We start from the raw sequence: 14,367 nt of genomic DNA on the forward strand, positions 1-14,367 counted from the left end.
GTTTTCATTCTAGGTCATATTAGAACAAAATTTCTCATTTGTTTTCACCCCTCAAAAAATGCGGAAAGTTAGCGTGGAATTTGGGATCTTGTTCCTCATCCTTCACTGCTGAGAAAGGATTCCTGGGTATTGGGCTGGGCACAAAGGGCACATTTATCTCCTGTCAGCCTCTACTTTGGGATGGGATAAATTGCACTTGCAGCACTTGGAAGATGAACACGGCAGGCTTGGCCCTAGATCACAACAGAGTTTTCCGGGATCAGTTCTAGGGAGGGAGTCCTAGTCCTCGAGAACGTTCCAAGCCTGGGGAGAGCGTGGCTGCCCATGTGCTGACTCAGAATGGAGACAAGGCCAGGGAGAGAAGCAGGCAGTGTTTATTTTCCCTTTTTTCTCCCCTTAGTAAAATCATCAGAAAAGCCCGATCTCTGGTAAAAGCATCAGAGAAGCCTGATCTCTGAACCTTCAGCTTATCCAACCAGTGCAGGCCAGAGTTTCTGGTTCTGAGGTTCTAATGAGCCAGTCATCGACAACCAGCTCATTATAATCTTGGCCCTGTGAGGAAGGCAAGTCGGGCGGGGGGTGTCCCTTGCTGCTCCCCCGTGGGGGCCGTGCTCATCCAGGCCTGCGGCTCTGATAAAGCACAGCCCAGCGTGGCGGATTCTCTCTGACAGCGGGACTGCCTGCATTCTCTGATTAATCCTGGGACGCCAGGAGTAGTTGCCCGTGGGAGATGCTGAACTCATTCCTTGGACAAAGGCTGGGGATCGCAGCGTGTACTTGTTGATCTTGTGTGTATTTCTGAGTAAGTTCTCATGTGAACCCCTGATTTGGGGTATTTTCAGGGAACTGCCTTAAACTCTCTTTGTGAATATGCACTAATCAGACTCTCCTCTTATATTCTGCTTCCCTCCGGGTCGGTCAGCTGAACTCATTGAATCATTCACTAAACATTTAGCAGAGGCTGACTGTGTGCTAGAGACTGCTCTGTCAGGAAGGGAATCAAAACCCCAAAATGAAATCTCTCTCCTCAAATTTGACATTTTTTTAAGGAGAAACAACATGTATGTAGCACCTTAGATATAATGTGGATTTAAATTACAAACAGTGTCATCTCTGAGACAAATTGCTAGCAATTGGGGGTGGGAAGATGGGTAAGAACTGGTTTTCTGATGGAAAGAGATACTTGAATTGAGGTTTGAAGCAAGCCGGGACCCCACGAGGCAGAGGGGAAGAGGGACGTCATTCAAGGCACTAGGCAAAGATTAGAGATGGATGACGCAGTATGGTCTATGAGGAATAGCAAGTGGTCCTGTTTGCCACAAACATGGCATAAATAAACAGTAATCCTGGAAACTCGGGAGGTGGCCAGCTTGTGGAGGTTGACAGTTGGTGGTAGGGAGCCATGGGAGAGTTTGGAGCAATTGACACGGTCAGATCTGTGCTTTAGAAATACCTTATGACACTGGATGGTTTAGAAAGGGAAGAGCTGGCTGTGGGGAAGCTGCCGCGGGAGCCCAAGAGAGAAGTGTTGATGCTCTCTTGAGAGCTGCTTGCTGATTTGTAAGCAAGGTGAACTCCCCGCACTTTTGCTGTTGAACTGAAAGCCTTCTTTCTTGATTAGAGAGAATTCAATTATGATGCTACAGACTTGTCTTCTCTGATAAAAATCTCATTTCCGAGAGAGCTAGGCGACTGATTCAAATTGAGTAGAGTAAGCACTATTACCTAATTGATAAATGATCAAAGGATACAAATAGGTGGATGTCAGAGGAAGAAATCCAAGCTAGCGACAGCCATTTTATAAAATGCCCTAAAGCACTAAGAATTAGAGAAATGTACATTAAAACATCTCTCAAATTCCACTTTCTCCCCATCAAATTGGCTAATGTGAGTAAACGGTGGAAAATGACAGCTGCTGGAGGGGGTAGGGGAAAGCAGGCATTGGTGTGCCTACTGGGGGGAGCTCTTCCAGCCAGTCTTGGTAGCAGATTGGAACTTCACCCAAAAAGCTATGAAATTGTGCTTACTCTTTGACTCGATGATATCACTATTAGGTCTGTTCCTCCAAAGATAGACAGTAGAGGAAAAGGACCCATAGGTCTGAACATTTAGAATAACTCTTTTTGTGATGGGGAAGAATTGGAAATCGAGGGGATGCCCACCAGTTGGGGAACGGAAGAACAAACTAGAGTATATAAATGTGATTCAATACTATTGTCCTTTAAGAAATGATGAAGGGTGGGCCAGCTAGTCAGTGGATAGAGCACCAGCCTGAAGTCTGGAGGACCTGAGTTCAAATCTGGCCTCAGACACTTAACAGTTCTGTGGCAAGTCACTTAACCCCAATTGCCTCAGCAGCAGAAGAAGGCGAAGAAGAAAAGAAATGATGAGGGTGGTTTCTGAGAAACTTGGAAACTTGTATGAACTGATGTAGAACAAAGTAAGAGAACCAGGACAACAGTTCGTAGAATAACTACTGCTTTGAAAGAATTGGGAGCCCTGGTTATTAGCACAGTGACCCACCGTGATTTCAGAGGATTTAGGATTAAATAAAGTGCCCACCTCTTGGTAGAAAGAACATGTTTGTTTGATTGTGGAAAATAGGAGATTTTATTCGTAACGGGAACTTTGTTCTTTCTTTACCAATGGGGGAAGGGAAGTAGCTGAGAGGATAAAAATATGGAGCTGAAAATAAAATAATATTGAATTTAAGGGGAAAAATCTTGTGGGCACGGCCTGTTGATGGCATCTTCCCCTTGCATAATTAGCTCACGGCACAGTGCCTGGCACAGAATTGGCACTTATGTATCTGTCTACTTGTTGATTTGGGCGTGACACTTCCATGGAAAGAAGACATATTGAGACATTGCTGTGAATGGGTCTGATCTTTGTGAAATCAGGCAGAAAGAGTGACTGATGGTTCCTATCTTTTGACGCTGACCTCACAATTGCTCATCTGCCCCTAGCGGTTCCCACAGGCAGAGGGAAAGCCCTCATAGATGCAAAATTATCCACGCCAGCCCTTTGGAGGTAGCAAAAAACTGGAAGCAGAGAGGGTGCGCCTCTATTGAGAACCGGCTGAATGCTCCATGGTCATGAATTGGTACGTTGTAGTGCTGGAAGAAATGGTGACTGAAGAAATTAGGGAAAAAATGATCAGGAGACTTGCATCAACTGATAGAGAGTGAAATCCTCAGAGGAAGAATATACGTAATGGCACCAACAAGGAAGATGATATCCCAGAAGTCTCTGCCTAATTGGAATAACCGTTCTTGGTCCTGGGGAGCAGATAATAGAGCAGATTTGTGGAGAGGTGAAGGAATCCAGCAGAACTACATAGACGGCAGATAAGGTCCCCTGATCAATTAATTGTCTTTGTACATTTTACTCTTTCACGGGAAGGCTCGATTCTGGAGGGAGGAGAACGGGGCAGCGATACGCAGAAATGACTGTAATGATAAGACCCAAGTTGCCAATAAAGCTCATTAAAAAAAAATACCCAAGATGCTTCCTTTGCTCCAGCCACTGGAGGGACCCCCAGGGTGATGACTTCCTGGGGTCTCCCTGATATGCAGAAGCACTGCCCTCGGCCTGGTTCTTTGGCTCCCAGAGCAGCGAAGTAAACAGGCCGGGTTCTTCGGCACGGCTGCCGAGCTCCGGCGGAATAGGACAAAATTTGCAAATTATTATTTTTAATATAATCAGGGTTTTGTTTCCTGAGGCAACAAGGTGGAGGTGGGAGAGAAGAGCTGCTCACATGCTAATAAAGGTTGGATTTCTGAAGCATCAGATTCTGTTTACTTGTGCAACAAACACCTCTTCCTTTCCTCTGGGAGGAGAATTAGGATTCATTTCCTTTGATCCACAAAAACCCCCAGAATTATGGGGGATTGCCGGTGGGTATTCAGCCATTCTCCTATTGGACAAAGACCGGGGCCCTTCGGGGATGGACTCGGGGACTCTGGTGTCTCATATTTGCCCACGGCGTTCTCTGGTGTAAGGATGACTAACCGGGGGCTTCCTGAGGCGGGGGGAGCCGTGGGCACAGGCTCCCGCTCCCAGCGTGGGCAGAAAATACCCTGCCCCCCACTCCGAGACTGGAGGAGGTAACGGCTCCTTCCCAGCCACAGGAGACCAGAGACTTTCATTCCTCTCGGCTTCCACCCCCACATCCCCAGTGAGGAGCGAGTCCGTGATGTAGTTGGTAGGGAAGGGAAGGAGATAGTCCCTGAGCTGGGTGAGTCTCTCTGCCACGCTCCCCACCCCCACCCCCACCTTTCCCTCAAGCCAGGAAAATCCCAGCGCGGGCAGGCCCTGGGTGCCCCCGTCTCCAGGAGGCAGCTTTCCCGTCCGCTCCCCCCGAAATGCCAAGCGTGTGACCCGATCTTCTGTTTATCCCCTTTTCCAGGTACGGTGACATGAGGAGGCAGATTGGCTTTGAAATCAGGGACATGTGGTACAACCTCGGTGAGTAGCCGGAGCCCGTCGGGACTCGATGGTACCAGGGGCTGCTGGGTGAGGGAATGGGGGAGCGATGGGCGAGCGCGCCAGCAGCGCTGGGGTGGAGGCCGCCGGCTCGTGGCTCACAGCCGGTCCCCCTTCCCCAGAACCAGCCGGGACTTCAGCGTCCTGGGTGGGGAGCCAGGCCCGAGTCCACCCAAACAGGCCCGGGACTGGTCCTCTCCCCCGGACCCAGGGCTCTGTGGGGGCCAGGCTGCTTTTAGGGCCTGAGTGCGGAAGCCACAATATAGGAAGGGCGGGGGGGGGGAGGGTAAGCGGCAGATTGAAAAGCTTCTGGGGCACGTCCTTGGGGTCAATCTGTCCTGGACCGTGTTCGCTTCTGGCCAAGCCGATGGCGCGGTCACTGAGCCCTGGATCTCAAGGTAGGACGCCCTGAGTTCAAATCTGGCTAGTTGTGTCATTTCCTTGTACTTGTTGTTTCTCATCTGTAAAATGGGACTAATAACAGCACCCGCCTCGTAGGATTCTGGTGAGGATAGAATGATGCTCAGGGTCTTAGGGGCTTAGAGTAATTCCTGGAATATGGTGAGTGCACATAACTGTTCCTTGTTATTATCGTGGCCAACTGGGATGGGAATCCGAAAGCACTTAGCTCAGGGCCTGGCACACAGTAGGGTCTTAATAAACGCCCTTTCTCCCTCTCCTGCCCTGGCGGCCATTTGCTATGTTCTCTTCACCTTGTCCTAGGTTTGTGCCATCGAACTTCTGGCCTTTAACATGTTTTCTGTGCCCTTGGCTTTTGCCGGGCCAGCTTTCCAAAGGCCACAGCACTGGGAGTCAGGGAGGCCTGGTCTCCGGTCCTCCCTCAGATACTCACTGCTCTGTGGCCCCCAGGAATATGCTGACCCTCTCTTTGCCTCGGTTTCCTCATCTTTAAAACAAAAAGCTTAGATGGGATGACTCTAAATGGGGGTCCTGTGACTGCCCCGAAATCCTGCCCTTGAACTTGTCATTCTGCCACCAACCAGGAGTGTTCCGGGACCCCCCAATCCAAGGACCAAGGCAACGATCTAGTTGTGTTTAAAATAAGGGATGGACTGAGTTTCCCCCTTGTCTGTAAAACAAGGTATCTGAGCCCGCGGCTCACAGGCTCCTGATCCCACAACTTGAGCAGACTCAAGGTTGGGACCCTCCCATTTCTGGGTCCTGAGAAGGCAGCATCTCTTCGGTAGGAGCACGGCCCGCCTGGGTTCTCTGGGTGCGGGGGGACCCTCCCGATTGGCCAGGGGCCTTCCTGCAGGTCCCTCCCCTTGCACTTTACCTTGTCCCCACGCAGTCTCAGACCCTCCCTGTGCCCCTTAGCCGCTGTGTGCTGAGACACCTCCTCCATAAAATGGGGGGAGCTTCCAGGAGGGGCTGTGAGATTAGATATGATCCTGGTGGGCGGGTCCTTAGCCTAGCCTGGCACAGGTGGTGCTTAATAAATGCTTATTCCCCTCCTCCTGCTCCTCCCACAACCTGGAGGTCTAGTACAGCTAGTACTTGTGGGCCGGCCCCTTAAAACAGGTTTAAACGTATTCCATTGGAGGACAGGAGGAAGACGGACTCTCTAACAGCCACAGGTGAAGAGGGGAAGGATGGGCTCCCTCCCACGGGAGGGGTCGGTCCCCCGGGCGACCCCTTGTCTGGGATGGTGGAAGAGGCAAGTCCTTTGTCAGGTTTGTTCCAACTCAGGGCCTTCTTCAGGATCTCTTCCAGGTACAAGATTTTGAGATGCTACTATTGAGATCGCCGTTGTAAATGGCAGCCAAACCTGAAATGAATTTATAAAAAGGGATCTAGTTCAGGCCCTTTATTTTCAGCAAAGGCTGATGTTCAAGTTTTGGTTTGTGGAGAAAAAAATCAGCTTTTCTGGCCAAGAATACTCCTTCCAGCCAAGTGGCTGCTGACGTAAAGCCCCTTCCTTCCCAGCAGATCAAGGGGAGCACATTTTCTGCAGCTCTCCTCATCTTGTTCCTAGTCAGCTGGGTATGAGCTGACTTCTCTAGAGCCCATTAAAGTTTGCCCAACAATCTACTCCTGTTAGCTCAGTGGGTTCTCACAGCAAAAGGTAGGGATGGCAAGTGTTATCATGGCCATTTGACAGATAAGAAAACTGAGGTTCAGAATTGTTAAGTACTTGGTATCATAATGAAACACCAAGAGTCATGGGGGTAGTGCCAGCCAATGTTTGTCACTTGATTCTCTTCTTTAGCCACTTCTAATCAATCACATTTTGTTGCAACATTTAGCCTCATGCCTTCCTTCCCTCTTTCCTTTCTTCCTTCCTTTCTTCCTTCCTTCCTTCCTTCCTTCCTTCCTTCCTTCCTTCCTTCCTTCCTTCCTTCCTTTCTTCCTTCCTTCCTTCCTTCCTCCCTCCCTCCCTCCTTCTCTTCCTCCCTCCCTTCCTCATTTTTTTCCTTCCTGTGTGGAAGCTGCTTGTTTGCTGGTTGCCTCAGATATTAGATTGAGTTCCTTGAAAATCTGGACGGTCCTTCGCCTCCCCAGTGATTAGCAGCGTCTGGCACGTGGCAGGTGCTTCCTCAGTGTTTATTACCTGGTTGGTTGCCAGAGGGGTCAGAGCCGCTCACTTGCTGCTCCACCTTTCTAGAAGCCCCAGGGCCGGTTTTGGGCAAAGGGGGAGGCAGGCTTTTGGGGTCCCTGTGCAGAGCCGCGTCTCCGGAGGGCAGGGATTGTTGCACTTTGTCTCTGCGTCTCTAGCGTCCGTCTGACCCAAGTTCGTGACTAACAGAAAATTGTTCATTGCTGCATTTCCGGGCCCCTGAGACTTTGTCCACCTCGGCACAAATAAAGGGCAGCAGGGTCCTTGGTGACCTGGCCCTCTGACTCTGGCTCAGCACCGGCATCCAGAACCTCCTCCTGTTTCCGGCCTCCCGTGAGTGACCCGCGTGGTGCTGGCCGCCCCTTCCCTTCGCTGGGACTCCTTTCATCAGCTACAAACGAAGGTGGGAGGAAAGCTCCCTTGGCTCTTTCCAGCTCCACGTCTGTGGGATTTTATGATTGATGGGTCATCTCTTCTCCAAACTCCTGAGATGAGTGAGAGGCTCATTAATGTTTAATTCTGACTTATCTGTCTCCTCCTAAGTGGGGCTGGATTGGCCCATTTGTCATTTGCCTCAAAGGGCAGTTGGTGAAGCCGGCTAAGGGGGCTCTCTGCCGGGAAGGGGCACCTGCCTTTGCCAGAGCCCCTGGGGCCGGGCCTTCTCGTGGGAGCCATCAGGACTCCGGCCCCTTGGCCGGGCCTGAGGCTCATGGCCTCCCGGGCTTGCTCTTCCCCGAGCTGGAGGCGGGCTCCCAAGGCTCAGCAGAGCTGCCCCCTCGCAGCTGGCTCCGTCTGTCTACCGTGCCTATGGAAAGCAGCGGCCAGCCCTGGCTCCAGCCTCCTGACAGTGTTGTCCGGCTCCTGTCCAGAGACGCCCCCCGGCCCTTTTCTTCAGAACGTTCACCGACCTCCTTTAAAGTGAAAGCAAATTAACATCCTGGGAATTTCCCCATCACTGGGGGGATATGTGTGTGTGATAGGTAGCTACAGATAGATAGGCAGGAAGGTAGAGGTAGATAGATAGATAGATAGATAGATAGATAGATAGATAGATAGATAGATGGATGTAGATAAAGTAGAGATAGATATGGGTAGATAGACAGATAGATAAAGTAGATAAATATAGATAGATAAATAGATAAAGATAGATATAAAGTAGATAGGTATAGATAGGCAGATAAATATAGATAAGTTGATAAATGTAGATGGATAAGTAGAGAGAGAGAGATAAAGGGGGGAGTATACAGATATATAGCCATGTAAAACTAAGGATACCATAGAGTGATTAAAGTAAGAAGAGGGAGCACATGAGATTAGATCCCAAAACCAAGGTTGACGCCACTACAGTCAGCACCTAGGCCACATTCACATAGGTTCGGCCCCTTCAAGAAAGTACAGGAGAGTATGGGTCCAGGACATCCGTGTTTTAGTGGTTCCTGGAGACATGGAAGCTCTTTGGGGGAAGTACTGGTCCCAGGAGAATCCCTCCACTGGTGTCCATCATAACTATTCTTTCTGGGTCACCACGACCACCCAGACTCCAGCCTTCTGGATTTGCTAGATAGCCCGGGACAGGTAATTACTGCCTGGGAAATTCTCAGCTGGTTAGCTCTTCCAGAGCTTCCGTGTCACCGGTCCAGGCTTAAAGGAGTCATTATGTCACCTCCATATTAGATTAGGGATTGGTTTCAGACGTTAGCTGGAGGGACTCAGAAAAGAGGAGTTTGATTCTATTCATGATGTCGTTCCTGCTGTAACTCACTCGGGCTTTTATGTATCTCATCACCAAAATCAGGAATCGGAACATTTTTCCAAGCACTTGGCTCTCTGAACATCAGCTCTGGTGCTTCCAAATTAGGATGAAGTCAAGAGATGGAGACTTCTGATTTGCCTCCTAAAGGATGTCACTAAAATGGCAGATTTGTCCTTTCTCCTTAGTTTCTAATCTGAATTAACCAAACAATAAGGCCCAGAGCCTGACTCAGTGACTAGAAGTATCCCAGCTGCCAACTGGATATTGCTAAAACACAGATCTGGGCCATGATTCTTCTCCAAAGCCGTCAGTGACTCCCTGTCACCTCCAGGCTAAAATCCAAAATGGTGGAATACTTGGCCCAAGTACCACCTACCCCATGGGACCTTTCCAGGCTCTCCCAAATGCCCCTTTTGTTCCCTAAAACTCCTCCATATCTGCTTTGTATTTACTTATTTCTGTCCAAATTTTGACCAGGTAGGGAGGAGGAAGGTGGAGGAGAACATCTAGTTTCTTTATGTCTTCTAGTTCCAGTGGGCTCTGCTCAAAAGGAGGCGACTTAATAAGTCTCTTGAATTGAATTATGAAGCTAGAGACGCCCAAAATCAAATGGAAATAATTGCACGAAAAGTTCAGAAGTTTCAGGATCCCGGTTAAAGGTCCTGACAGAGGGGAAGAAAAATACCCCTGGGGTTCGCTCTCCATCTTCAGCGCCAAAACTGACTAAATAAGTGCAGGCGGTTGGTTTGCCAGCACCCCTGGCCATCGACCCTGGGAACATGGAAGTGCAGATCTCATTAGTTGAGAGTAAACCAAGGCAGACCATCCAAATAAGCTTCCGGGGCCTCTTCTGCTTGCCCTGGGGGCCTCTGCCCGGCTCCTGGAATCACTGCAGAGACTGACAGGCGATCTCCATTTCCTCAGAGGGACGCAGCCTGTTTTCCCGTAACGTGTGCATTTTTTTAATGGACTTTGGCTGGGGAACAACCTGGGAAACTGATCCACCCGGCAGTGCTGGAAACTGATGACGTGAAGCAGGTAGATTGATCACCTTAGAAAGTGGTCGCTTCCCGTCCCTGGCTCAGAACCTCCAACAAGTGCTCGAGGGGATAGTTTTTGTCAAGCTTTTTCAGTTGTGGGCCTCTGCTGGTAATGTCCCAAGAGAAGCGGCCAGCCCCTCCCTGGTCTGAGGATTCCACAGCCGTGGCCGGGAGCTTCCGCTGACTTTTAATGGAGGTACAAAGGCCCTGGCGCCGGGGAGAAATACTGCTTCCCCCTTCTCGGCCTGTCACGTTTTGAATCTAAAAGGGGAAATCAAAGGCAACGGCTCTCCTGAAATAAAAAAATGTAGTTATTTACCCGGCTCTGCGGTGATTTATCAGAGCGCTGTCTGTTCTGCAGTCGGCAAGAGAGCAGGCTCACCCAGAAGCCGCCTCAATTTACATTTTGTTCATTACAGCACAAGGGAGCCAATAAAATATATTGGATCGGGCCATAACAAATCCATGAGCAGAAAGATCTTTATCCGCAGAGTTATTGCAGAATGGGAAGCCGGGGAGGCCGGGGCAGGGGGGTCCTTCCAAATGAAGAATTCCACTCTAACGCAGCATACGTTAATTAAGCACCTACTGTATGCCATTCTTTGGAAAGGGGCGAGGTACAGGGCTCTCAGTCTGGTGGAGTTTGGAGAGAGACCATTCTGCTTAGGTGTGTCAACTCTTAGAGGCTCCTCGGGCTTTGGCTACCTCTCGTGGACAGTGGGTCAGTGGACAGTGACCCCTAGAAGCCCTTCCCAGCCGTAAGGACAGGATTCTGAGTCAGGACTATGACCCCTTTCTTGCTTGTGCGATCTGGGCCATCAAGTCTGACCAGGCCCTGAACAAAAATCCCCTCTCCCACAGCCCCAGCAGACAGTTTCCATCTCTTCTGTAGGAGCCCGTTCTCCCCCAGGGACATCGGGCTTGGGTCTCTGCCACCTCGCTCCCGCTCTGGCTCTGGGGCCAGTGGAGCAAAGCCAGCCTCTCTCACAAGACCTTTCGGACACCTGAAGACACATAAGGCGCTTCCTTCCCCCAGCACCAAGTCTTCTCCTAAGGCCCGCAGCCGCTGGGGCTCAGTTTGCTCATCCGTACCGTTAGGGGAGTGGAACTAATAAGGTCTTAGGATCCTCCCAGCTCTCGATCTCTGGTCTCTGAGGACAAAGCAGTTTGAAGAGGAAGCACCTTTCCCTTTGGGCTGAGGGAGGCTCCCGCTGAACCCGAACAGGAGGGGACCGTGTCCCTGAGCCGAGCCCGGAAGGCAGAGGCGGGGGGAGGCAGGGGAGGCGGCGAGACCTTCATGGTTGGGACTAGCTTGTGGAGCAGTTTCTCGGTGCCCCCGTCACCGGCCAGGGCTGCTTGAGCAAGAAGGGCAAGCCAGGCCCTGGCGGTGCTGCTCCCCAAGTTTGTGGCGGGGGGACAGGACGATCACCTGAAGAACCCATGAGTTTCCACCAACTCAGGGATGGGCACAGGCAGCAGATAGTGCTCTGGCTCCCAGCACAGCCCCCTGGCCCCCCAGCACACTCCCCTGGCCCTGGGGAAGCGAGCCCTCCCCTTCTGTAGCAGGCCTTTTGGTTCGTGAATTATATAGAAGGGAAGGGGCTCCTCGGTTCAGATGTTCCAGATCTGCTTCTCCCCCCTGTGGGTTGCCCCAAAGTGTGCACCCCTCCTCTCAGCCTGAAGACCCGCTAACCCTAACGGGGAATTCTGGCAGGGCCCGTTTCCTCTGCCTGTGACGGGAGCGGTGAGGAAGCCGCCTCCGTCCCAGACTCCAGGCCTCCTATTTCCCGCCTGGTCTCTGATCTCTTGGTGGCGAGCGCGGCTGCTGACGAGTAACTCTCCGTCACTCTCCGTCACTCTCCGTCACTCTCACCCTTTCCCCGGACATCGGCTCTGCCGCAGGCCGCCGGAAAGCGGAGCCCGAGCAAAGGAGCCTTTCTAGAGAGGGCTTGGCCGAGCTTCCAGCCCCGCAGCAATATTGAGTGTGGGGGAAGGGGGGTATCCAGTGGGGATGAGTCTGGTCACATCTCGTCCTGGCCTGAGACACAAGATGAATGATTTCTAAAAAGCTGCAAATAGGATTTCAGGTCCAGTCAGGTTTCTTCCACTGAAGGTTACGGTTTTAAATTTTCACCTGTGGAAAAATGGAGTCATAGAAGTGCGGTCCCTGAGAAGCAGCTGGTAGATAATGAGATTTATCTGTCACTTTGGGGTTTGAGGATGGCCATGTTGGGTTCCTGACTATCCCGTAGAATTGTTTATTACCTAAATCACAAAGAAGAATAAATCTTTATTTTTGTCATTCTCTCTTAAGTTCCAATATTTCTTGGATAGCTTAATCAACAACTTAGAGCTTAATTTAACAACTGCATTTATTATGCTTTGTTCTTTTATATAAAATAATATATAATATATATATATATTATATGTATGTAAATTATACAAAATTAAATATTTTATATAAATTTATTATTTTATATAAAATAAAATAAATATAAATATAAATCATTCTCTTATATAAAACAAAATATAAAATAAAATCATTTTAAAATTTTGCTAAGAAATTCCTTCCTCGACTGGTGCCCTAAGGTTCAAAGAGAAAAAGACAAAAACCGGACTTTCTCACAACTTGGGTTCTTTGCCCCTACCAGGCTCTCTTCTCTGCTGCCGTGGGTCACTCCGGGGAAATCCTCAGGGATTCCGGCCAGTCTTGTCCAGCCAATGACAAGTTCTCCTCCAGCTCTATTAGAAAACTTTTCTCCACACTTATTATCTGACATTTTCTGGGATTAAATAAACGTGGCTTGGAGGTAGTGGATTGACTGGTTGGGATGTAAGGAACAACTTCTCCCTTCTGTCCTCTCCCCCGGTCTTCCTTTCCCCATATCCATCCTAAGGTTCCTTAGATAGAAGCAGGGAGCTAATTCTAGAAACCATCTTGTTCAGGGGACCCTAACCCTAGAGATCCATGTACTTATTTTTAAAAATAGTGTGATCCCTGTAGATTTGGCTTCCTTTGTTACTATTCTTATTTATTTATTTGTTTGTTTGTTTGTTTGTTTGTTTATTTTTGCATTTAAAATTCTTGTTCTAAGAAGATGATCATAAGTTTAATCAGACTGACAGAATCTGGGACACAAAAAAGGGTAAAATGTTCTGATCCAGTCTGGCCCCTCTCCCACCATTTTACAGATGAACAAACTGAGGTCTGTCTGGACTCAGGTCTTCTGACAGTGGTCGGTGGTTTTTCTCTGTGATCCAGAAGACCAGGAGCCACGGGGGATGAGGCTGTGCAGATGAACAATTAGTCTCACCTGTGGATCAGCCCTAGGAAGGCTTTGGGTTCCTTGGGGTGAAGAAGCACAGGGTGGGGCGTCCTTCAAAATGTCCCAGACAACAGCCGTGGCATTTAGAAGTAGAGGAAGCAGGCGGCTCATTGGGGCCGTGACTTGTTCAGGAACAGAGATCTGGGATGAGAGGGACAAGAACAAGCATTTATTATCAATGCTGAGTATTGAACAAAGATATGTTGTGGGGTACTCATCAGGAGGCAGGTGCGGTTCCTAGATCCATTTTACAGATGAGAAAACTGAGGCAATCAGGGTCAAACAGCTAGTGTTTGAGGCCGGATTAGGATTCGGGTCTAGAATAGGTACAAAGCAAGACCCAAACCCACATTTTCTTAACTCCTGGGGAAGTTCCCTTTCGATTATCCCAGGCTACCTCTTTCTCAGGATCTCTGAAGTTCAAATCCTCAGACTATCTTTATGTCACTGGGCAAGACACTCTCTGAGCTTATCTGTAGTCTTCCCTGCTGAGGTTGGAAAGGTCACCGTCTACTCCTTGGAGGAGGGATTTCCTGCACCGGGACTTCCCCCTTCCAATGGATCTGCAGGTCCCTGGCCTGAGGCTCTTTACATTTCACTTTGTCTTTGCAAAGGCTTCCCTCAGATTAGCCAGAAGGATTCCCATTCATCCTCTTCCTCTTGGAGGTGGGAAACTGAGGTTCGGCAGTTGATCCACAGTCACCAACTGTTATTCACAGAGCCCGGTGTCCCGGCCTTCTTGTGCCCCAGGATGTTCTTCCTGGAGCTCACAGCGAGGAGCCCCTCATTAACTCTCGGTCACTCGCCTCTGTGTTCCAAGGTCAGCACAAGATCAAGTTCATCCCGGAGATGGTGGGTCCCATCCTGGAGATGACCCTGATTCCGGAGACGGAGCTCCGCAAGGCGACCATCCCCATCTTCTTCGACATGATGCAGTGCGAGTTCCATTCGACCCGAAGCTTCCAAATGGTGAGAACCAAATATCGTTGGGCCAGCGGAAACCGGGAAAAGGGAGGCCGGGTGGACCAGCGCTGTCAGCAGTCCGGATTGGGGGAGGACAGTGCAAAGGCCGGGAGGTGGGAAATGGTGCATCAAAGAGAAGGCCCGATAGGACAGCAAGGAGGCTGAGAAAGGAAGCAAGGTAACAGCCGCTACCATTCTGATCTCGGTGTAAGACTTGCCTTG

At 49.9% G+C, this 14,367-nt stretch overlaps 1 protein-coding gene across 2 annotated transcripts in view; it reads left to right on the forward strand.

Moving 5' to 3' along the window:
- Window positions 1-14,367, forward strand: part of DOCK1 (dedicator of cytokinesis 1) — a 467,911-nt gene that overhangs the window by 379,640 nt on the left and 73,904 nt on the right. For both annotated transcript variants that reach the window (XM_051982706.1, XM_051982707.1), the window contains exons 32-33: window positions 4,409-4,467; window positions 14,003-14,151. In XM_051982706.1, the coding sequence (XP_051838666.1) occupies window positions 4,409-4,467; window positions 14,003-14,151 (208 nt within the window). The remainder of the gene's footprint in view (window positions 1-4,408; window positions 4,468-14,002; window positions 14,152-14,367) is intronic.

The sequence above is a fragment of the Antechinus flavipes genome, chromosome 2 (assembly GCF_016432865.1).
Source record: "Antechinus flavipes isolate AdamAnt ecotype Samford, QLD, Australia chromosome 2, AdamAnt_v2, whole genome shotgun sequence".
Classification (NCBI taxonomy): Eukaryota; Metazoa; Chordata; class Mammalia; order Dasyuromorphia; family Dasyuridae; genus Antechinus; species Antechinus flavipes.